Source organism: Cetorhinus maximus, chromosome 5, assembly GCF_964194155.1.
Source record: "Cetorhinus maximus chromosome 5, sCetMax3.hap1.1, whole genome shotgun sequence".
Taxonomy (NCBI): Eukaryota; Metazoa; Chordata; class Chondrichthyes; order Lamniformes; family Cetorhinidae; genus Cetorhinus; species Cetorhinus maximus.
The window spans coordinates 166,444,982-166,467,892 of NC_135883.1; the positions used below are offsets into that span (position 1 = coordinate 166,444,982).

Below are 22,911 nucleotides of genomic sequence, written 5' to 3' on the forward strand. Positions count from 1 at the left end.
TACACCTCACATTCTAAAATTTCAGCAATGTTTACTTATTTATCATTTCAAATCTAGCATCTCTTCTGATACATCAGACTATCCATACACACTATCCAGACCCCACTATTCCTACTTTACAATAAATCCCAATAACATTATGAAAATTGTTATATTTTCATTACACCAGTGGAAACAATCTCTGTGCCTCATGACCCCACCATGGTGGAAATCTTAGAATTTGGTAAAGATAGAATTGGCTTTCGCTATGTGGCCTTCACTGGTCACATAATTTACTGTCATAGGCTTGGTTTATACCTGAATGTATTTATAAGATTATGCATTGGCAATATAAATAAAAATGCATAGATTAGTTTAACAAAGTACTTGAAAACATCAAAGTTTTTGTGAAATAGCCATGTTCTCAGAGAGCTATGATGTAAATATAGGAGGCTGATTGAGAATAGATCCAGGGGTCACTTGCTCTCTCCTAATTTTACTGTCTCCTTTCTTCCCTAAATCTTTTCCCCTCCATTTCATACCCATATACCCATCCACCCCTCTATTTTTTTCCCACATGGCTTTGCTACTCTCACTGTAGCCTCTGATTGTTTCCATGTATCGCTGTCCACCAGAAATTAAAGGCTCTTTTTGAGGAAAAAAAACTGCCTAGCTTAATTTTGTACAGAGCTACTTTTTGGTTTTCAGGGCTACATTTTGTTTTTTGGGGGTTCCTTTTTCATTTTCTCACGTGTCGGTGCAGACATGATGGGCCGAAGGGCCTCTTCTGCGCTGTGTGATTCTGTGATTGTGATTCTGTGATTTTTACTAACTGAGCCCCAACCATTCAAAGCAGTTAACCTGAATTTGGGATATAATTCTTCCTTAGTCCCTTGGTATCTTCTCTCAAATTTGGGTTCTAATATTTTTTAATCCACTTGTGGCATGTGGGGATCGCTGGCTAGGCCAGTATTTATTGCCTATCCCTAATTGCCCTTGAGAAGGTGGTGGTGAGCTGCCTTCTTCAATCGCTACAGTCCCAGTGGTGTTGGTATATCCATAGTGCTGTTAGGGAGAGAATTCCAGGATTTTGACCCAGCGACAGGGAAGGAACGGTGAGATATTTCCAAGTCAGGATGATGAGTGACTTGGAGGGGAACTTTCACGTGGTGGTGTTCCCACCTATCTGCTGCCCTTGTCCTTCTAGATGGTAGTGGTCATGGGTTTGGAAGGTGCTGTCGAAGGAGCCTTGGCGAATTCTTGCAGTGCATCTTGTAGATGGTACACACTGATGCTACTGTGTGTCGGTGGTGGAGGGAGTGAATGTTTGTGGATGTGGTGCCAATCAAGTGGGCTGCTTTGTCCTGGAAGGTGTCCAGCTTCTTGAGTGTTGTGGGAGCTGCACTCATCCAGGCAAGTGGGCAGTATTCCATCACACTCCTAACTTGTGCCTTGTAGATAGTGGACAGGCTTTGGGGAGTCAGGAGGTGAGTTACTCACCATAGAATTCTTAGCCTCTGACCTGCTTTTGTAGTCACATTATTTATATGGCTACTCCAGTTCAGTTTCTGGTCAATGTTAACCCCCAGGATGTTGATAGTGGGGGATTCAGTGATGGTAATGCCATTGAACATCAAGGGGCGATGGTTGGATTCTCTCTTGTTGGAGATGGTCATTACCTAGCAGTTGTGTGGAGCAAATGTTACTTGTCACTTGTCAACCCAAGCCTGGATATTGTCCAGGTCTTGCTGCATTTGTACATGGACTGCTTCGGTGGCTGAGGAGTCGTGAATGGTGCTGAACGTTGTGCAATCATCAGCGAACATCCCCACTTCTGACCTTATGATGGAAAGAAGGTCATTGATGGTTGGACTGAGGACACTACCCTGTGGAGCTCCTGCAGTGATATCCTGGAGCTGAGATGACTGACCTCCAACAACGACAACCAGCTTCCTTTGTGCTAGGTATGACTCCAACCAGCCGAGAGTTTTCCACCTGATTCCCATTGACCCCAGTTTTGCTAGGGCCGTTTGATGCCACACTCGGTCAAATGCTGCCTTGATGTCAAGGGTAGTCAATCTCACTTCACCTCGGGAGTTCAGCTCTTTTGTCTGTGCTTGAACCAAGGCTGTAATGAGGTCAGGAGCTGAGTGGCTCTGGCAGAGCCCAAACTGGGCATCAGTGAGCAGCTTATTGCTAAGCAAGTGCCACTTGGTAGCACTGTTGATGACCCCTTCCATTACTTTACTGATGATCGAGAGTAGACTGATGGGGGGTAATTGGCTGGGCTGGATTTGTCCTGCATTTTGTGTACAGGAAATACCTGGGCAATTTTCCACATAGCCGAGTAGATGCCAGTGGTGTAGCTGTTCTGGAACAGCTTGGCTAGGGGCGTGGCAAGTTCTGGAGCACAAGTCTTCAATATTATTGCTGGAATGTTGTCAGTGCCCCTAGCCTTTAGTTGTTCCTTGATATCATGTGGAGTGAATCGCATTGGCTGAAGACTGGCACCTCTGATGCTGGGGACCTCCAGTCAAGGCTGAGATGGATCTTCCACTCGACACTACTTGCTGAAGATTGTTGCAAATGCTTCAGCCTTATCTTTTGCACTGATGTGCTGGGTCCCGCCCATCATTGAGAATGGGGATATTTGTGGAGCTTCCTCCGCCAGTGAGTTGTTTAATTGTCCACCACCATTCATGACTCGCTGTGGCAGGACTGTAGAGCTTAGATCTGATCTGTTTTTTGTGGAATCACCTAGCTCTGTCTGTCACTTGCTAGCTTATGCTGTTTGGCATGCAAATAGTCCTGTGTTATAGTTTCACCATGTTGATGTGTCATTTTTAGGCATGCCTGGTGCTACTCCTGGCTTATCCTTCTGCACTCTTCACTGAACCAGGGTTTATCCTCTGGCTTGGTGGTAATGGTAGAATAGGGATTATGCTGGATCATGAGGTTACAGATTGTGTTCGAGTACAATTCCGCTGCTGTTGATGGCCCACAGTGCCTCTTGGAAGCCTAGTCTTGAGTTGCTAGATCTGTTTGAAATCTATCCCGTTTAGCACAGTGGTAGTGTCACACAATACAATGGAGGGTATCCTCAGCGTGAAGATGGGACTTCGTCTCCACAAGGACTGTGTGGTGGTCACTCCTCCAATACTGTCATGGACAGATGCATCTGCGACAGGCAAATTGGCGAAGATAAGGTCAAGTATGTTTTTCCCTCTTGTTAGTTCCCTCATCACCTGCTGCAGACCCAGTCTAGCAGCTACGTCCTTTAGGACTCAGCCAGCGTGCTTAATAATGGAGCTACCCAGCCACTCTTGGTGATGGACATTGAAGTCCCACACCCAGAGTATATTCTGCATTCTTGCCACCATTGGTGCTTCCTCCAAGTGGCATTCAACTTGGAGGAGTACTGATTCATCTGCTGAAGGAGAAGCTGTACATGGTAATCAGCAGGAGATCTCCTTGCCTTTGTTTGACCTGATGCCATGAGACTTCATGGGATCCGGAGTATATTTGAAGACTCCCAGGACAACTCCCTCCTGACTGTATACCACTGTGCTGTTGTCACTTCTGCTGGTGCACCTTTGCAGGTATGGTGTTGGTGGTGCCTGGGACATTGTCTGTAAGCTATGTTTCTGTGAGTATGACTATCAAGCTGTTGCTTGAGTATTGTGAGACAGCTCTCCCAATTTTGGCACATGATGTTAGTAAGGAGGACTTTGCAGGGTTGACAGGGCTGAGTTTGCCATCGTCATTTCTGCTTGGTTTTCATTCCTTAGCAGAGTAGCTCTGAAGAAGGGTCATACGGACTCAAAGCGTTAACTCTGTTTCTCTCCACAGATGCTGCTAGACCTGCTGAGTTTTTACAGCACTTTTTGTTTCTGTTCAGCTTTTTTAATTGTTGTTGGAGTTGCACTCATCCAGGCAAGTGGAGAGTATTCCATCACACTCCCGACTTGTGCATTGTAGATGGTAAGAGGTGAGTTATTTGCCACAGAATCCCCTGCCTCTGACCTGTTCTTGTAGCCAAGTACTTATATGGCTAGTCCAGTTTATTTTCTGGCCAGTGGTCACCCCAGGATGTTTCTAGTGGGGGACCAATGATGGTAATGTTGTTGAATGTCAAGGGGTGATAGTTGGATTCTCTCTTGTTTACAACTCCATGGCACTTGTGTGGTGAGAATGTTACTTGTCACTTATCAGCCCAAACCTGAATGTTGTCCAGGCCTTGCTGCATTTAGGCATGGACTGCTTTGTTATCTGGGGAATGCAATCATCAGTGACGTCCCCACTTCTGACCTTATGATGGAGGAAAGGCCATGATTAAGCAGCTGAAGATGGTTGGGCCTAGGACATTACCCTGAGGAATTCCTGCACTGATGTCCTGGGACTGAGATGATTGACCTCCAACAACTACAACCATCTTCCATTGTGCTAGAAATGATTCCAACCAGTGGAGTGATTTTCCCTGATTCCCATTGGCTTCAGTTTTGCTAGGGCTCCTTGATGCCACACACAATCAAATGGTGCCTTGATGTCAACAACAGTCACTCTCACGTCACCTCTGGAATTTAGCTCTTTTGTCCATGTTTGGACTGACATTGAAATGAGGTCCAGAGCCGAGAGGTCCTGGCGGAACCCAAACTGAGCATTGGTAAACAGGTAATTGCCGCTTGGGACTGTCAACAACTGCTTCCATCACTTTGCTTATGATCAAGAGTAGTCTGATGGAATGGTAATTGTACGGATTAGATCTGTCCTATTTTTTGGGAACAGGACACGTAAAGTAATTTTCCATATTGCTGTACAGATGCCAGTGTTGGTGCTGTACTGGAACAGTTTGACTAGGGGTGTGGTTGGTTCTGGAGCACAAGTCCCCAGCATTGCAGTTGGGATGTTATCGGTGCCTATAACCTTTGCTGTGTGCCAAGCATGCACAGCCATTTCTTGCTATCACTTGATCGGTGTTGCTGAGGACTTCAGGAGGATGCTGAGCTAGCTTATTCACTTGGCACTTCTGGCTGAAATGGTTGCAAACATTCAGCCTTGTATTTTGCACTGATATGCTAGGTCATCATTCAGGATGTTTGTAGAGCTCCTCCTTCCTTCTGTTACCTTAAATGTCAAGTATTCCATGACTGGATGTAGCAGGACTCCAGAGCTTTGATCTGATCTGGGGTCAGAACCCTGTTTGTGGAATCACTTTGCTCTGTCTATTGCGTGCTGCTGCTTTTGTAATTCTGTATTGTAACTCCACTAGATTAGGGTATCATTTTTAGATATGCCTGGTGTTGCTCCCGGCAACCTCTCCTATGCTCTTTATTGAACCAGACCTGGAACCTCCCAGGTCTATATAATATACAACGTACTTGCTAACTGGGTAAACCCAGTTATCCGAAAGGAATGGCCTTTTAATCCATGAAGTATTGAACAGTTCCTTCAATTTTCATCCAAATCAATAATTGATTTTACATCAGCTAGTGCAGTCAAGTAGGTGGAGGAGGGCTTGTGCTGAATAAGGGCACGCTGAAAGTTAATTGTCGGAATGCAAAACAACAAGGACCCATTGATCGATAAGAGGGATCTGAGGCAAGTCTGTTTTTGAGAAGAGCCTGTTTTTTTTTTTTTCTTTAGTGCTCATCAAATTTTGCTTTCTTTATTTCAGGGATAGAGACTGGAGGAGTGATTTTGAAAGATCCACCCAGCGTGTCTGAAATACAAACATCTGCTCCAATCACTCTGCGCTGTAACATTGATGGACACCCCCGGTAAGTGAGCCTTTCCTCTATTGAACAGTTCCAATGGTTCACAAGTGGTACAGGCAGTATATTTTTGTTTGGACTGTATTCAGTAAGGAACAGCATTTTCCAGTGGAAGTCAATTCTTCTGGCATATTATGTAAGTCACTGCTTGTGGCAACTACAAATCATTGTCTTGAGAGGTAAAAATAAATGTAAATTGCTAGTTATTAACTCTAAAATAGGGATTTATTTTCACAGCAATTTTCAGACAACTAACAAGTGGAGTTAGAGTAAATTCTGAATAATGGTTGATGGAATATCTCAGTTTATTCCCTAGGTATGTTGGCCTTATGATTTTCTCATCACTTATCAGCTAAAGATTTTTCTTTTCCTGCAATTCTTCAAAATGAAATCCAACTCATCTTATGATCAGTTTTTTTTTGCAGTATTATTAGTTCCCTCCTTCATCTGTCTGCCTAAACGCTTACAGATTGTTTTCATGAATTCATGCTAAACACCACCTTGTAAATTTCGTAATTTTTGAAGTGGCTGAACTCCAAGCTCTTGATTGATGTTTGTGAGTTGGTCTCTAGATTTTCAGTTTTCTTTGTCTGAATTTGTATGATTCAAATGAAATTCTTCCTGCTTTCATAAAGCATAATACTAAAATGAGTTCAATTACACCTTTGGCCTCATGATACTTGGATTGCTTCTCTGTACCTGGCACAGGCAACTGCAATTGTGTTCTATCATTTTCGCCTGTTGGAACAAAGAGAAGTATTCCCTGTGCCAAACAGGAACCGTTGTCCGAGAATCACTGGCACTACAGCATGCTAACATTTTATATTTGAGTTTTGGTGGGTTTAACCTTAACTTTGGATCTTGCCTTTCAAAGTAGTCATCTGGTTTAATGCTAAAATGGGATATTTTACTCATAGTCTGCTACCAGGAGATGTGTAAGAGAAACAATTTGCATTCCATACCGCAGCACCTCCCTACCTCCTTGAAATTCTAGGTGATATCTTTCCAACATGCTCATGCTTCCTTTGACAGCATCTTCCAAATCCGTGATCTCTACCACCTAGAAAAACTGGGCAGCAGGTGCATGGGAACACCACCACCTGCAAGTTCCCCTCCAAGCCACTCACTATTTTGATTTGGAAATATATCACCGTTCCTTCACTGTTGCTGGATCAAAATCCTGGAACCCCCTCCCTAACAGCACTGTGGGTGTAACTACAGCACATGCAAGGCAGTGGTTCAAGAAGGTGGCTCACCATCGCCTTCTCTAGGGCAGTTAAGGATGGGCAACAAATGCTGGCCTTGCAAGTGATGCTCACAGCTGATGAAATGAATTAAAAAAACTGAAGATCTGTGCAGGCATATGGCAGAGGTTGTAGGCTTGGGATGTACTGAGGTAATGAAGGATTTACAAATGAGAACAATCATTTTTAATTAACAGTATAAGGGGCAAGAAGCTAGTTGAGATGACGTTATGCACAAGGCCGACTCAGGCAATGAATGAGTGGGATTGTATTTGGAGTGAAGCACCAGAGACTGGCAAGAAAGCATTAGCAAAGTCGTATCTGGCAGTGAAATAGGCTCAAGTGTTCATGCAATAGTGGGAGTGAAGGGGTTAATGTGAAAACGTGAATGGGTTGTCGCATTGATGAATAAGCTGGAGTTTGAAGCTCAACTCAGTCTGCCGGAGCAATCGGGCACCCTTGATTTGGAGTTTGGGGCTAGAATGCAGAGTTGTTGACTGGTGGGTACAGATCATTGTTGCTAGTTGGAGGATGTTCAGCCTTTTATGTCATACAAGTAATCCAACAGCATGTAGGTAGTTGTGGTGTTGGGGATTGTGGTGGGAAATAATTCTGGATGTTCGACGCATACAGAAACTGACCCCATAATGTGGGTGATGTCATCAAGGGGCAACATGTAGACAAGTAGTAGAAAAAAACACAGGATAGACCTTGAACAGTTCCCACATAAACATGCAATGTGGGAAGAGAAGCCATTCCAGCATATATGAAATCTGCTTTAACATATGCAAGAAAGACAAGTGAGTTTTGTGCCATGAAGGTTGACTGAAGAGGTGGCTAAGGAGAGTAGATTGATCAACATTGTCAATTAATTGCTGAGATCAAGACTAACAAGTAGAGAAGGTGTATTCTTTTTGCAATCAATAATTTATGCCATTGACCAATGTGGTCCAGGCACTGTGGGAAGGAAAAGGAGGTTGAAGATGGGAGGATAGTTGGCAAAGTCTGGCAGGTTAAAGATTAACTTTTTGACACATCGTTGGTTCCGGCAGTTTTTAAAGCAATCTTGCATAAAGAAAGGAAGCTGCTCATGAGGTCAGCAAGAATTGGGCTTGGAAAAGGCTCATGAGTTGGTTTAGAATGGGGCCAGCTAAAGACACGCACAAATTATATAGTTCACCAGCTAAAGAAAACAGTAAATGATAAGGAAATGTTAAGTCCAAATAAATTAATTCAGACTTAGGGGACAGAGGTTCACACCTGTGGAAAAAAAAACTAAATTCAGGACTAATGCCAGGAAATTCTTCAGGAGTGAATACTACATATACTACACACTACGTTTTCAGGTAAGAATGATAGAAATAAATACCCTGGGAACTTTTGAGGAAGTACTGGGATGCTACATTGAAGTGCTGCAGATGGATGGGTTCTGGATGGGTGTCTAAGACAACATCAGGGGCATTCATAAAGCATAGATCAGTAGTAATTTCTAAATCTCAGTTTAACTTCATCTGTTCAATCATGCAGCTGTCTAAAAACAAAAATGATTATTGGTTCCCAGTGTGGTGGTGGGGATTATATGATGCCACTTATTCCTGATAAAAAATACCCACTTTTCCCTGGGAGCTCTCGGCATATTGATCTTCGCTTACAAATTCTTACTTTATTGCTTCCGTTATAAATCTTTCTAATACTGTTTTTGTTCAATATGATTTATGTGTGTTCTTTCTGCAATAATTGTGGGCAAATGGTTTGAGTGTTTTGCTTATTTTTTCAGCTTTTGGCCTTTTATTAGTTTCGAGGACAAGCAAAATAGTTCACAACTATGTTGCAATTCAGATGTTTCATGCACCACTTTAATCCAAATGTTTTCTTCACTTGTTTTTATTTCTTCAAACTTTAGTCCCAACTGGCAATGGTTCAGAGATGGTATCCAGTTAACAGATGCAAGCCATTACACGTTTAACAACAAAGAGCGCAGTTTGACCCTGAAAAGTGCCAGCCCTGATGATAATGGGGTTTATTACTGCTGTGCAAGGAATGCTGTGGGAAACGTTTGCAGCAATGATAACTTCACCCTGATGATCATCGGTAAGTTATTAGAGTTGAATTTTGCAAGTCTGAATAGCTGCATCTTGGAGCATTAGAATATATTTAAGATAGAATATGGTCAGTTAAAATAATATATATGTAAATGTAATGTAAAAGTAACCCTATAAAATTCTTTGGCTTTGAGTAACATTGGAAGTTAGTGTCAAAGCCTACCATAACAAATATGTTGAAAGGAATCCCAGGAAGGCAATTGATTGACTGCTTTAAAAGAGTTAATTCCGTATCTGTTGAGAAGGGTGTTTGAGTTGGAGAGATAATCGGCTGGATCGACTGGAAAAATAGGTGTGTTGATCGGGCACAGCATTATTAATGTGTAATTTGACCAGCAAGTTTCAGGCCATGAGTTGTGAATCTCCAAGGCTTGAGCTTCATTGTTCACCACACAAATGACACTGTGCCTTTAGCGCCCCTCTTTATCTTCCAAAAACTTGCTGAATTTGCAAATTAATTACCCACTAAACTGGCCGCAGAAAGTTAAGTCTGGTAATGCATTTGGTTCACTAATGACAATTAGGGAGAGAAATCTGCTGTCCTTACCTGGTCTGGCCTACATGTGACTCCAGGCCCACAGTGATGTGGTTGACTCTTAACTGCCCTCTGAAATGGCCTAGCAAGCCGCTCAGTTGTATCAAATCACCATAAAGTTGAAAAGGAATGAAGCAGATGGACTACGCGGCATCGACCTAGGCACCGGAAATGACAACGGCAAAGGCAGCCCTGTTGACCTCCTTAGTAGCATCTGGGGGCTTGTGTCAAAATTGGGAGAGCTGACTCACAGACTAGTCAAGCAACAGCCTGACATTGTCATACTCACGGAATCATACCTTACAGATCATGCCCCAGACGCCACCATCACCATCCCAGGGTATGTCTTGTCCCACTGGCAGGACAGACACACCAGAGGTGACAGCGCTGTGCTATACAGTCGGGAGGGAGTTTGCCCTGGCAGTCCTTAACATTGATCTGGACCCCATGATGTCCCATGGCATCAGGTCAGGCATGTGCAAGGTAATCTTCTGCTGATTTCCACCTATTCCATCCAATTGGAAGAAGCACTGAGGATGGCAAGTGCACAGAATATACTCTGGGTGGGGAACTTTAATATCCATCACAAAGAGTTGCTCAGTAACGTCACTACTGACCAAGCTGGCCAAGTCCTCAGAATCACAGAATTGTTATGGTGCAGAAGAAGGCCATTCAGCCCATTGTGTCTGCACTGGCTCTCTGAGCATTTTAACTTAGTGCTAATCTCCTGTCTATTCCCGTAACCCTGCACATTGTTTCTATTTAAATAATCATCCAATGCCCTCTTGAATGCCTCAATCGAACCTGCCTCCACCACACTTCCAGGCAGTGCATTTCAAACCCTAATTACTCGCTGTATGAAGTTTTTCTCTCACTTTGCATTTGCTTCTTTTGCAAAACAATTTAAAACTCTGCCATCATGTTCTCGGTCCATTTACGAGTGGGGACAGTTTTTCCCTATCTATTCTGTCCAGACCCCTCATGATTTTAAAAACAGCTGAGGTCTAACCAGTGTCTTATATAAGTTCATCATAACCTCCCTACTCTTATACTCTATGCCTCTATTAATGAAGCCTAGAATACTGTATGCTTTAGAAACAGCTCTCTCTACCTGTCCTGCCACCTTTAATGACTTATGTACGTATACAACCAGGTCTCTCAGCCCCTGCCATCCTTTCGAATAGTATCCATTATTTTATATTGTGTCTCCATTTTCTTTGTACCAAAGTGCATCACCTCACACTTCTCTGCATTGAACTTCATCTGCCTCCTCTGATGAAGAGTCATACGGACTCGAAACGTTAACTCTGTCTTCCTCTCCACAGATGCTGTCAGACCTGCTGAGTTTTTCCAGCAATTTTTGTTTTTGTTTCGTCTGCCATCAATCTGCCCACTCCACCAATGTGTCAATGTCCTTTTGAAGTTCGACGTTGTCCTCTTCACAGTTTACAATTCTCCCAAGTTTTGTGTCGTCCACAAACTTTGAAATTGTCCCCTGCACACCAAGATCTAGATTATTTATATATATCAGGAAAAGCAAGGGTCCCAATACAAACCCAGAGGAACTCCACTATAAATCTCCTTCCAGCCCAAAAAATACCTATTAACCATTACTCTCATCAATTTTAAACCATTCGAGTGACTGAGTTTCCTCCTCTGTCATCATGGCCTGGGCAGCATCTATCTTGTAGGTAAAGACAGACACAGAGCATTCATTTAACACCTCAGCCATGCCTCTTGCTTCTGTGACTTTTTGGTCCCTACTTAGCCCTACTCATCCTTTTACCACCCTTTTACTATTGATGTGCTTATAGAATACTTCGGGATTTCCTTTTATGTTGGCTGCCAGTCTTTTTTCATAATCCCTCTTTGCTTCTCATATTTGCTTTTTCACATCCCTTCTGAACCTTCTGTATTCAGCTTGGTTCTCAATTGTATTTGCTCCCTGACACCTGTCGTAAACACACTTTTTCTTCTTTAACTCAATTTCTATCTCCTTTGTCATCCAGGAGGCTCTGGATTTGTTTGTCCTATCCTTCCCTTTTGAGGGAACATGCCTTGGCTGTGCCCAAACCATCTCCTCTTTGAAGGTAGCCCATTGTTCAGCTACTGTTTTTCCCACCAATCTTTATTTCCAGTCTATCCGGCCCAGCTTTGTTCTTGCTCCGTTGAAGTCCGCTTTGTGCCAGTTGATTATTCTTACTCTGGATTGACTGATATCCTTTTCCACCGTCATTCTAAACCTTATGATACAATGATCACTGTCCCCTAAATGTTCCCCCACTGTCACTTGATCTACTTGGCCCACATTCCCGAGAACCAGGTCTAGCAAAACCTCCTTTCTTTTTGGACTGGACACATACTGCTGTAGGAAATTCTCCTGAACACAATCTAAGAATGCCTGTCCAACACTGCCACGTATACTACCACTATCCCAGTCTATATACGGGTAATTAAAATCCCCAATTATAACTACTCTACAATGTTTACACCTCTCTGTAATTTCCTTGCAGATTTGATCCTCTATGTCCTTCCCACTAGCTGGTGGTCTATATAGTACACCAAGCAATGTAATTTCACCCTCCTTATTCCTTAGCTCTAGCCAAATCGACCCTGTCCTTGAATCCTGTGACACACCCTCTTTCTCCAGTATTGCAATACTCTCCTTAACCAAAAACCCCACCCCTTCTCCTTTTTTCCCTTTCCTATCTTTTCTGAGCACTTTGTAACCAGGAATATTTAACATAGAAACATAGAAAATAGGAGCAGGAGTAGGCCATTCGGCCCTTCAAGCCTGCTCCGCCATTCATTATGATCATGGCTGATCATCCAACTCAATAACCTGCTTCCGCTTTCTCCCCATACCCTTTGATCCTTTTCGCCCCAAGAGCTATATCTAACTCCTTGTTGAAAACATACAATATTTTGGTCTCAACTACTTTCTGTGGTAACGAATTCCACAGGCTCACCACTCTCTGGGTGAAGAAATTTCTCCTCATCTCAGTCCTAAATGGTCTACCCCATATCCTCAGTCTGTGACCCCTGGTTCTGGACTTCCCCACCATGAGGAACATCCTTCCTGCATCTACCCTGTCTAGTCCTGTTAGAATTTTATAGGTTTCTATGAGATCCCCCCTCATTCTTCTGAACTCCAACGAATATAATCCTAATCGACTCAATCTCTCCTCATATGTCAGTCCCGCCATTCCAGGAATCAGTCGGGTAAACCTTCGCTGCACTCCCTCCATAGTAAGTACATCCTTCCTCAGATAAGGAGACCAAAACTGTACACAATATTGCAGGTATGGTCTCACCAAGGCCCTGTACAATTGCAACAAGACATCCCTGCTCCTGTACTCGAATCCTCTGGCTATGAAGGCCAACATACCATTTGCCTTCTTTACCACCTGCTGCACCTGCATGCTTACCATCAGCGATTGGTGTACAAGGACATCCAGGTCTTGTTGCACATTCTCCTCTCTCAATTTATAGCCATTCAGATAATAATCTGCCTTCCTGTTTTTGCTACCAAAGTGGATAACCTCACATTTATCCACATTATACTGCATCTGCCATGCATTTGCCCATTCACTCAGCTTGTCTAAATATTAAGGATGCACCCAGTTCTGCCCTTCCTTAAGCCAGGTCTCAGATATCGCCACGTCATCATAATCCCACAAGGCAATTTGTGCCTGTAACTTCCCAATTTTATTAACTCTACTCCGTGCATTCACATACCTGCAGTGTAACCCTGATTTAGGCTTCATTACTTGCTCCCTTACTCCGACTCCATCTATTAACATACTATTCTCTATTTTAGTGCTATCTGCCTCTCCCAACATTCCATGCACCCTGGCATTGCTTTCTAATATTCTCTCCTGGTTTCCACAATCCTGCTGAGTTACCCGCAAGGAATCAGTCCCGGCTCTGTTCAGATGCAACCCACCTGGCTTATACAGGTGCCATCCCTGCCAGAGCCAGTCCCAATGCCCCAGGAATCTAAAGCCTTCCCTCCTTACCATCTTTCCAGCCACGCATTGATCTGTCTTATCTTCCTATTTCTGTACTCCCTCGCATGTGGCATTGGGGGTAATCTGGAGATTACTACCTTAGAGGTCCTGCTTGCTAATTTTCTACCTAGCTCTCTAAATTCTGATTGCAGGACCACATCCCCTTTCCTATCTATGTCATTAGTATCAATGTGGGCCACGGCCTCTGGCTGTTCGCCCCACAAGAATGACCTGCAACCGTTCTGTGACACCCTTGACCCGAGCACTAGGGAGGCAACAAACCATCCTGTAGCCACGTTTACGGCCGCAGAAACAGCTGTCTGCTCCCCAAACTAAAGAACCCCTATCAGTAGGGAGATAGGAAGGAGTAACAAGCCCAGAGAACCATGGCTGACCAGAGATATTCAGGATACGATGAGAAGGAAAAGAGAGGCTTTTAGCAGGTACAAGGGAAGCAAATCAGCGGAGGCATTAGTAGAGTACAGAAAGTGCAGGGTGGAGCTTAAGAAAGCAATTAGGAGAGCAAAGAGGGGATATGAGAAAGCTCTGGCTGGTAAAAGTAGGGAAAATCCCAAGATATTCTATAAGTATATCAATGGGAAGAGGATAACCAGGGAAAGAGTAGGGCCTATTAGGGACCAAGGGGGCAATTATGGTGGAGCCAGAGTACATCGGTAGAGTGTTGAACGAATACTTCACATCCATCTTCACCCAAGAGAATGAGGATGAAGGTATCGAACTCGGGGAGAGAGACTGCGAGGTTCTTGAGCAAATTGATATAGGGAATGACAAGGTATTGGAGGTGTTGGCAGGCTTAAAAGTGGACAAATCTCCAGGTCTGGATGATTTGTGTCCCAGACTGCCGAGGGAGGCAAGGGAGGAGATTGCAGGGCCTCTGACCCAAATTTTTAATTCCTCTCTGGCCACAGGGGAGGTGCCAGTGCACTGGAGAACAGCTAATGTGGTTCCGCTATTTAAGAAGGGTTGTAGAGATAAGCCAGGGAACTACAGACCATTGAGTCTCACATCAGTGGTAGGGAAACTGTTGGAGAAAATTCTGAAGGAGAGAATCTATCTCCACTTGGAGAGGCAAGGTTTGATCAGGGATAGTCAGCATGGCTTTGTCAGAGGGAGGTCATGCCTAACAAATTTGATGGAATTTTTTGAGGAGGTGACCAGGTGTGTAGATGAGGGTAGTACAGTTGATGTAATTTATATGGATTTCAGCAAAGCCTTTGACAAGGTCCCACATGGGAGACTTATAAAGAAGGCAAATGCATATGGGATACAGGGTAATTTGATAAGGTGGATTCAAAATTGGCTTAGTTGTAGGAGACAGAGGGTGATGACAGAAGGATGCTTTAGTGACTGGAAGCCAGTGTCCATTGGTGTACCACAGGGATCTGTGCTGGATCCCCTATTATTCGTCATTTATATAAACAACATAGATGACTATGTGGGGGGTAGGATTAGTAAGTTTGCGGATGACACAAAGATTGGCCGGGTGGTTAACAGTGAGGTTGAGTGTCTTGGGCTACAGGAAGATATAGACGGGATGGTCAAATGGGCAGATAAGTGGCAGATGGAATTTAACCCTGAAAAGTGTGAGGTGAAACACTTTGGAAGGAGTAATTTGACAAGGAAGTATTCAATGAACAGCATGACACTAGGAAGTTCTGAGAAACAAAGGGACCTTGGCGTGTGTGTCCATAGATCTCTGAAGGCAGAGGGGCATGTTAGTGGGGTGGTGAAAAAGGCATATGGGACACTTGCCTTTATCAATCGAGGCATAGATTACAAAAGTAAGCGGGTCATGTTGGAGTTATATAGAGCCTTGGTGAGGCCACAGCTGGAGTACTGTGTGCAGTTCTGGTCGCCACATTATAGGAAGGATGTGATTGCACTGGAGGGGGTGCAGAGGAGATTCACCAGGATGTTGCCTGGGATGAAATATTTAAGTTATGAAGAGAGGTTGGATAGATTTGGGTTATTTTCGTTGGAGCAGAGAAGACTGAGGGGCGAGCTTATCGAGGTGTACAAGATTATGAGGGGCATGGACAGGGTGGATAGGGAGCAGCTGTTCCCCTTAGTTGAAGGGTCAGTCACAAGGGGGCACAAGTTCAAGGTGAGGGACAAGAGGTTTAGGGGGGAATGTGAGGAAAACTTTTTTACCCAGAGGATAGTGACGGTCTGGAATGTGCTGCCTGGGAGGGTGGTGGAGGCGGGTTGCCTCACATCCTTTAAAAAGTACCTGGCATGATGAGCACTTGGCACATCATAACATTGAAGGCTATGGGCCAAGTGTTGGTAAATGGGACTCGGTAGGCAGATCAGGTGTTTCTCACGTGTCGGTGCAGACTCGATGGCCGAAGGGCCTCTTCTGCACTGTGCGATTCTGTGATTCTGAGTACTGCCCTTCTGCTCTTCTTCCTCCCCTCCTGTACAGCTGGGTCACCTGTGGTACCACGGGCTTGCCCCTTGCTGCACTCCTTCAAGGATCCACCACCCTCACCCATATCCAGAATTGAAAACCGGTTAGTGAGGGGGACCTGTGGGGACTCCTGCACTACCTGCCTGTTTCTCTTGCACTGCCTGGCAGTCACCCATTTGCTATCTGTCTGCTTGCCCCTAACTTGCGGTGTGACCGCCTCTCTGAATGTGCTCACGGATGCTGCTCAGTGGCTCCAGCCGCTGCTCAAATTCTGAAACGCGGAACTCAACCTTGTGTAGCCAGTGACACTTCCTGCCATTGGCTCATCTGGGTGACGAGAAGTGTCCACGACTCCCCACATGCCACAGGATGGGCATTTCGCTTGGCTGAGCTGTCCTGCCATGCCTTTACCTTAAACTTTTAAATTACTTTTTTGCTTAAACTTTAGTTTATTCGCTTTAACCTTACTCTTGTACTATTAATTATAAACTGGAGGTTAGTAGAAAGTAGAAATTCTTCACCCTTACTCACAAATCAGCTCCCTCTCCTGTGCCTATAAATTCTTACTTTCCATGTGCTTGTTTAGAAATGTATGTTTCTATACTCGTGCTGTTTTCAGTTTTCAACTGTCTCTCCATTTGGCTGTTTCATATCATGGACTCATAGATGTCTACAGCACAGAAGGAGGCCATTCAGCCCATTGTGACCGTGCCGGTTAATAAAGATCTGACTACACTAATCCCATTTTCCAGTGCTTGGCCCATAGCCCTGGAGGCTATGGCAACGCAAGTGAATATCTAAATACTTCTTAAATGTTATGAACGTTTCTGACTCAACCACCCTTTCAGGCAGTGAGTTCCAGACTCCCACCACCCTCTGGGTGAAAAAAATTTCTCAACTCCCCTCTTAGGCTTTTACCTCTTACCTTAAATCTATGCCCCCAGGTTATTCACCCCTTAACGAATGGAAAAAGTGCCTTCCTATCCACCTTATATATGGCCCTCATAATCTTATACACCTCTATCAGGTCCCCTCTCAACCTTCAAGAAAAACAACCCCAGCCGATCCAATCTTTCCTCATAGCTCAGACCCTCCAGCCCAGGCAGCGTCCTGGTAAATCTTCTCTGCACTCTCTCTAGTGAAATCACATCCTTCCTATAATTTGGTGACTCTCGCTATTTCCTCCTTGAATGCCTCCCACTGCTCTGACACAGTTTTATCTGCAAGTAGCTTCTCTCAGTCCATTTGGGCCAAATCGTATCTCACCTTAGTAAAATTAGCCTTTCTCCAGTTTAGAACTTTTATTCCAGGCACAACCGTATACTTTTCTTATCTAACCATCCTAAATGTAACTGAATTATGGTCACTATCTCAACAATGCTCCCCTACTGATACGCCTTCCACCAGCCCAGGCTCATTTCTGAATATTAGGCCCAGAACTGCTCCTCCCTTAGTTGGGCTTTCTACATACTGGCTAAAAAGGTTCTCCAGGATGCAGCTTAAGGATTTTGCTCCATCCCTACCTTGCACACTAAAACTATCCCAGTTAATAGTGGGTACTTAAAATCCCCTACTATCACTGCCATATTATTCTTACATTCTCTGAAATTTGATTACATATTTGATCCTCTATCTCTCCCTGACTGTTTGGGGGCCTATAGTATCTCCCGAACTCTCGCTGTCGTATCCCCTGAACTCTCTCGCTGTCGTATCCCCTGACCTCTCTCGCTGTCGTATCCCCTGACCTCTCTCGCTGTCGTATCCCCTGAACTCTCTCGCTGTCGTATCCCCTGAACTCTCTCGCTGTCGTATCCCCTGAACTCTCTCGCTGTCGTATCCCCTGAACTCTCTCGCTGTCGTATCCCCTGAACTCTCTCGCTGTCGTATCCCCTGAACTCTCTCGCTCTCGTATCCCCTGAACTCTCTCGCTGTCGTATCCCCTGAACTCTCTCGCTGTCGTATCCCCTGAACTCTCTCGCTGTCGTATCCCCTGAACTCTCTCGCTCTCGTATCCCCTGAACTCTCTCGCTCTCGTATCCCCTGAACTCTCTCGCTGTTTTATCCAGGTGGAAAATTATTTTACACAAAAACAAAAATAGCTGGAAAAACTCAGCAGGTCTGACAGCATTTGTGGAGAAGAAGACAGAGTTAACATTTCGAGTCCGTATGGTGCAGGCTCGAGGGGCCAAGTAGCCTACTCCTGCTCCTAATTCGTATGTTCATATGACAATACTGCTGGGTAGAGAGAGCGGGGGTGCGATACTGTTGGGGAGAGAGAGTGGGGGGGCGATACTGTTGGGGAGAGAGAGTGGGGGGACGACACTGTTGGGGAGAGAGAGCGGGGGGACGACACTTGTGGGGAGAGAGCGGGGGTGCGATACTGTTGGGGAGAGAGAGCGGGGGTACGACACTGTTGGGGAGAGAGAGTGGGGGGGCGATACTGTTGGGGAGAGAGAGCGTGGGGGGGGCGATACTGCTGGGGAGAGAGAGCGGGGTGGCGATACTGTTGGGGAGAGAGAGCGTGGGGGGCGATACTGTTGGGGAGAGAAAGCGTGGGGGGGCGATACTGCTGGGGACAGAGAGCGGGGTGGCGATACTGTTGGGGAGAGAGAGCTGGGATGTGATACTGTTGGGGAGAGAGAGAGAGGGGGTGATATTGCTAGGTGGGGGGTGGGGCTGTGCCACCGGGAATGGAGACGGCGGGTGGGTGGAGGTAGAGAATGTGCAAAGGGATGTAGACAGGTTAAGTGAGTGGGCAAAAAATTTGGTAAATGGAGTATAACGCAGGTAAATTGAACATGTTCACTTTGGTAGGAAGAGTAGAAAAGCAGTATGGTTTTTGAATTTCAAAACCTCGCTGGTACAGAGGGTTCTGGGTGTCCTGGTACATGGATCACAAAGTTCGCATGTCAGTACAACAAGTGATTAGGACGGCAAATGGAATGTTGGCGTTTAATGCTAGGGGAATGGAATATATAAAATAAGGAAGTTTTACTGCAACTGTACAGGGCCTTGGTGAGACCACATCCGGAGTACTGTGTACAGTTTTGGTCTCCTTATTTAAAAAATATATAATTGCTTTAGAAGCAGTTCAGAGAATGTTCAGTGGACTCATCCCTAGCATGAAGGGTTGTCTTATGAAGAAAGGATGAATAGGTTGGGCCTATACCCATTGGAGTTTAGAAGAATGAGAAGTGATCTTATTGAAACGTAGAAGATCCTGAGGGGACTTAATAGGGTGGATACCCAGAGGATGTTTCCTCTTGTGGGGGAGACTAAAACAAGATGACAATGTTTAAAAATAAGAGTTCTCCCTTTTAAGACAGAAATGAGGAGAAACTTTTTCTCCCACAGGGTCAGTCGTATGTGGGATTCTCTTTCCCAGAAAATAGTGGAGGCTGGATTTTTGAATTTATTTAAGGCAGAGTCAGACAGACTTTTGAACGGCAAGGGAATTGAGGGTTAGGGGGCAGACGGACAAATGGAGCTGAGACCACAACCAGACCAACCATGATCTTATTAAATAGAGAAGGAGGCTCGATGGGCCAGATGGCCTGATTCTGCTCCTATGTGTTTGTTCGTTAATGCAAAAGTACCTTTCCTTTAATTTGATCTGTGTTGACTTTATTTGTTGCAGTAAAAGTCTTAAAACGTGGAATCTTGTCATTCAATTCTTTCCAGTGGCCACTGAGAATTCATTTCTATTTAAAAGTTTTCGGTTCCTGCGGGGATCGATACACTATCTATATCCATTTGCAGACCCTGTGTGTTCTTCTCACAGCTTGCTTGCTTACCTACCTATCTTTGATTCATCAGAAAATTTGGCTGCAGTACACTTGGTCCCTTTATCCAAGTCACCAATATAGGCTGTAAATGGTTGAGGCCCCAGCACTGATCCCTGTAGTGCTCCATTAGTTACAGTTTGCTAAGTCGAAAATGACCCATTTATCGTGAATTTGTTTCTTGTTAGTTAGTCAACCCTCTATCCATGCTAATATATCACCCCCAAAACCATGAGCTCTTGTCTTGTTTAGTAACCTTTTTATGTTGCACCTTATCAAATGTCTTTTTGGAAATCCCCTTTATCCACCCTGCTTCTTACATCCTCGAAGAACTCTAATAGTTTGTCAAACATGATTTTCCTTTCATAAAACCATGTTGACTCTGCCTAATTGTATTTTGATTTTATCCAAACCCAGTATAACATTCTTGAGTAAGGTTAGAGTTTCACAAATTTCTATTTGCAGTCATTTTTGATTCTTCCCCACCTCTTGGATTCTTTGCTTCACCAGATCACACCCCCTTCCCACCCCCGGCTGAAATTGACTGCACCCGACTGTAATTATCATTAAGGCTACAATTACGTTGTATGATTTCCACCAGATGCATGGTGTGTCCAAATGACATATGGTATATATTAGCAATGCATTGATATTGCGTTTACAGATAAATATGATCCTTGCAGATCATTCCATTCCCCACTCCATCAATGTAAGAGGAGTGATGCAACCTGAAATTTGGCACAATCAGGACATTGCAACAATCATACATTGTAATTTTGTACATGCACAGTTCCATTGTGAACACTAGAGCTGTTAAATCCATCTTGCAATGTGAATGGACAGATATCATAGTACAAGCAGTTGTGCAATATCCTCCATTCATTTTTGATCAGCAATGGCGTCAAGGGTTATGGAGGACAGACAGGAAACATAGAAACTAGGAGCAGGAGTAGGCCATTTGGCCCTTGGAGCCTGCCCCACCATTCATCATGATCATGGCTGATCATCCAACTCAGTAGCCTGCTCCCGCTTTCTCCCCATATCCTTTGATCCCTTTTGCCCCAAGAGCTATACCTAACTCATTCTTGAAAACATACAATGTTTTGGCCTCAACTACTTTCTATGGTAGTGAATTCCACAGGCTCACCACTCTCTGGGTGAAGAAATTTCTCCTCATCTCAGTCCTAAATGGCCTACCCCGTATCCTCAGACTGTGACCCCTGGCTCTGGACACCCTCACCATCAGAAACATCTTTTCTGCATCCACCCTGTTTAGTTCTGTTAGAATTTTATAGGTTTCTATGAGATCGCGCCCTCATTCTTCTGAACTCCAGCGAATATAATCTTAACCAACTCAATCTCTCCTCATATGGCAGTCCCACCATCCCAGGAGTCAATCTGGTAAACCTTCGCTGCACTCCCACTATAGCAAGAACATCCTTCCTCAGATAAGGTGACCAAAACTGCGCACACTATTCCAGGTGTGGTCTCACCAAGGCCTTGTATAATTGCAGCAACACATCCCTGCTGCTGTACGCGAATCCTCTCGCTATGAAGGCCAACATACAATTTGCCACCTTTACCGCCTGCTGCACCTGCATGTTTACCTTCAGCGACTGGTGTACGAGGACACCCAGGTCTCATTGCACATTCCCCTCTCTCAATTTATAGTCATTCAGATACTAATCTGCCTTCCTGTTTTTGCTACCAAAGTGGATAACCTCACATTTATAAAAACAAAAAGCTAAAAGCTACTGCGGATGCTGGAAATCAAAAACAAAAACAATTACCTGGAAAAACTCAGCAGGTCTGGCAGCATCGGTGGAGAAGAAATCAGTTAACGTTTCGAGTCCTCACGACCCTTCGGCAGAACTGAGTATAGTTAGGAGAGAGGTGAAATATAAGCTGGTCTAAGGTGGGGGGGCGGGGGGGAGAGAGAAGTTGAGGGTGGGGTGATTGTGGGGATAAGCAAGCAGTGATAGGAGCAGATAATCAAAAGATGTCACAGACAAAAGGATCAAAGAGGTGTTGAAGGTGGTGATATTATCTAAGAAAAGTGCTAATTAAGAATAGAAGGCAGGATACTCAAGGTACAGTTCTAGTGGGGGTGGGGTGGAAAGACTAACAAAGTTTTAGTTTTAGATTTAAAAATAATGGAAATAGGTGGGAAAAGAAGAATCTATATAAATTATTGAAAAAAGAAGGGGGGGAGGGGGGAGAAACGGGGTGGGGATGGGGGGAGGGGGAGTTTAAGATCTAAAGTTGTTGAATTCAATATTCAGCCCGGAAGGCTGTAAAGTGCCTAGTTGGAAGATGAGGTGCTGTTCCTCCAGTTTGTGTTGGGCTTCACTGGAACAATGCAGCAAGCCAAGGACAGACATGTGGACAAGAGAACAGGGTGGAGTGTTAAAATAGCAAGCGACAGGGAGGTTTGGGTCTTTCTTGCGGACAGACCGCAGGTGTTCTGCAAAACGGTCGCCCAGTTTGCGTTTGGTCTCTCCAATGTAGAGGAGACCGCATTGGGAGCAACGAATGCAGTAGACTAAGTTAGGGGAAATGCAAGTGAAATGCTGCTTCACTTGAAAGGAATGTTTGGGACCTTGGACGTTGAGGAGAGAGGAAGTGAAGGGGCAGGTGTTGCATCTTCTGCGTGGGCATGGGGAGGTGCCATAGGTGGGGGTTAAGGAGTAGGGGGTGATGGAGGAGTGGACCAGGGTGTCCCGGAGGGAACGATCCCTACGGAATGCCGCCAGGTGGGGGTGAAGGGAAGATGTGTTTGGTGGTGGCATCATGCTGGAGTTGGCGGAAATGGCGGAGGATGATCCTTTGAATGCGGAGGCTGGTGGGGTGATAAGTGAGGACAAGGGGGACCCTATCATGTTTCTGGGAAGGAGGAGAAGGCGTGAGGGCGGATGCGCGGGATATGGGCCGGACACGGTTGAGGGCCCTGTCAACGATTGTGGGTGGAAAACCTCGGTTAAGGAAGAAGGAGGACATGTCAGAGGAGCTGTTTTTGAAGGTAGCGTCATCAGAACAGATGCGACGGAGGCGAAGGAA

The 22,911-nt window shown here is 44.7% G+C and overlaps 1 protein-coding gene across 2 annotated transcripts in view; it reads left to right on the plus strand.

The window, feature by feature from the left end:
- LOC144681065 (inactive tyrosine-protein kinase 7-like) overlaps positions 1 to 22,911 on the plus strand; it is a 317,600-nt gene that overhangs the window by 163,967 nt on the left and 130,722 nt on the right. For both annotated transcript variants that reach the window (XM_078542773.1, XM_078542774.1), the window contains exons 3-4: positions 5,654 to 5,756; positions 8,898 to 9,085. In XM_078542773.1, coding sequence (XP_078398899.1) covers positions 5,654 to 5,756; positions 8,898 to 9,085 — 291 coding nt within the window. The remainder of the gene's footprint in view (positions 1 to 5,653; positions 5,757 to 8,897; positions 9,086 to 22,911) is intronic.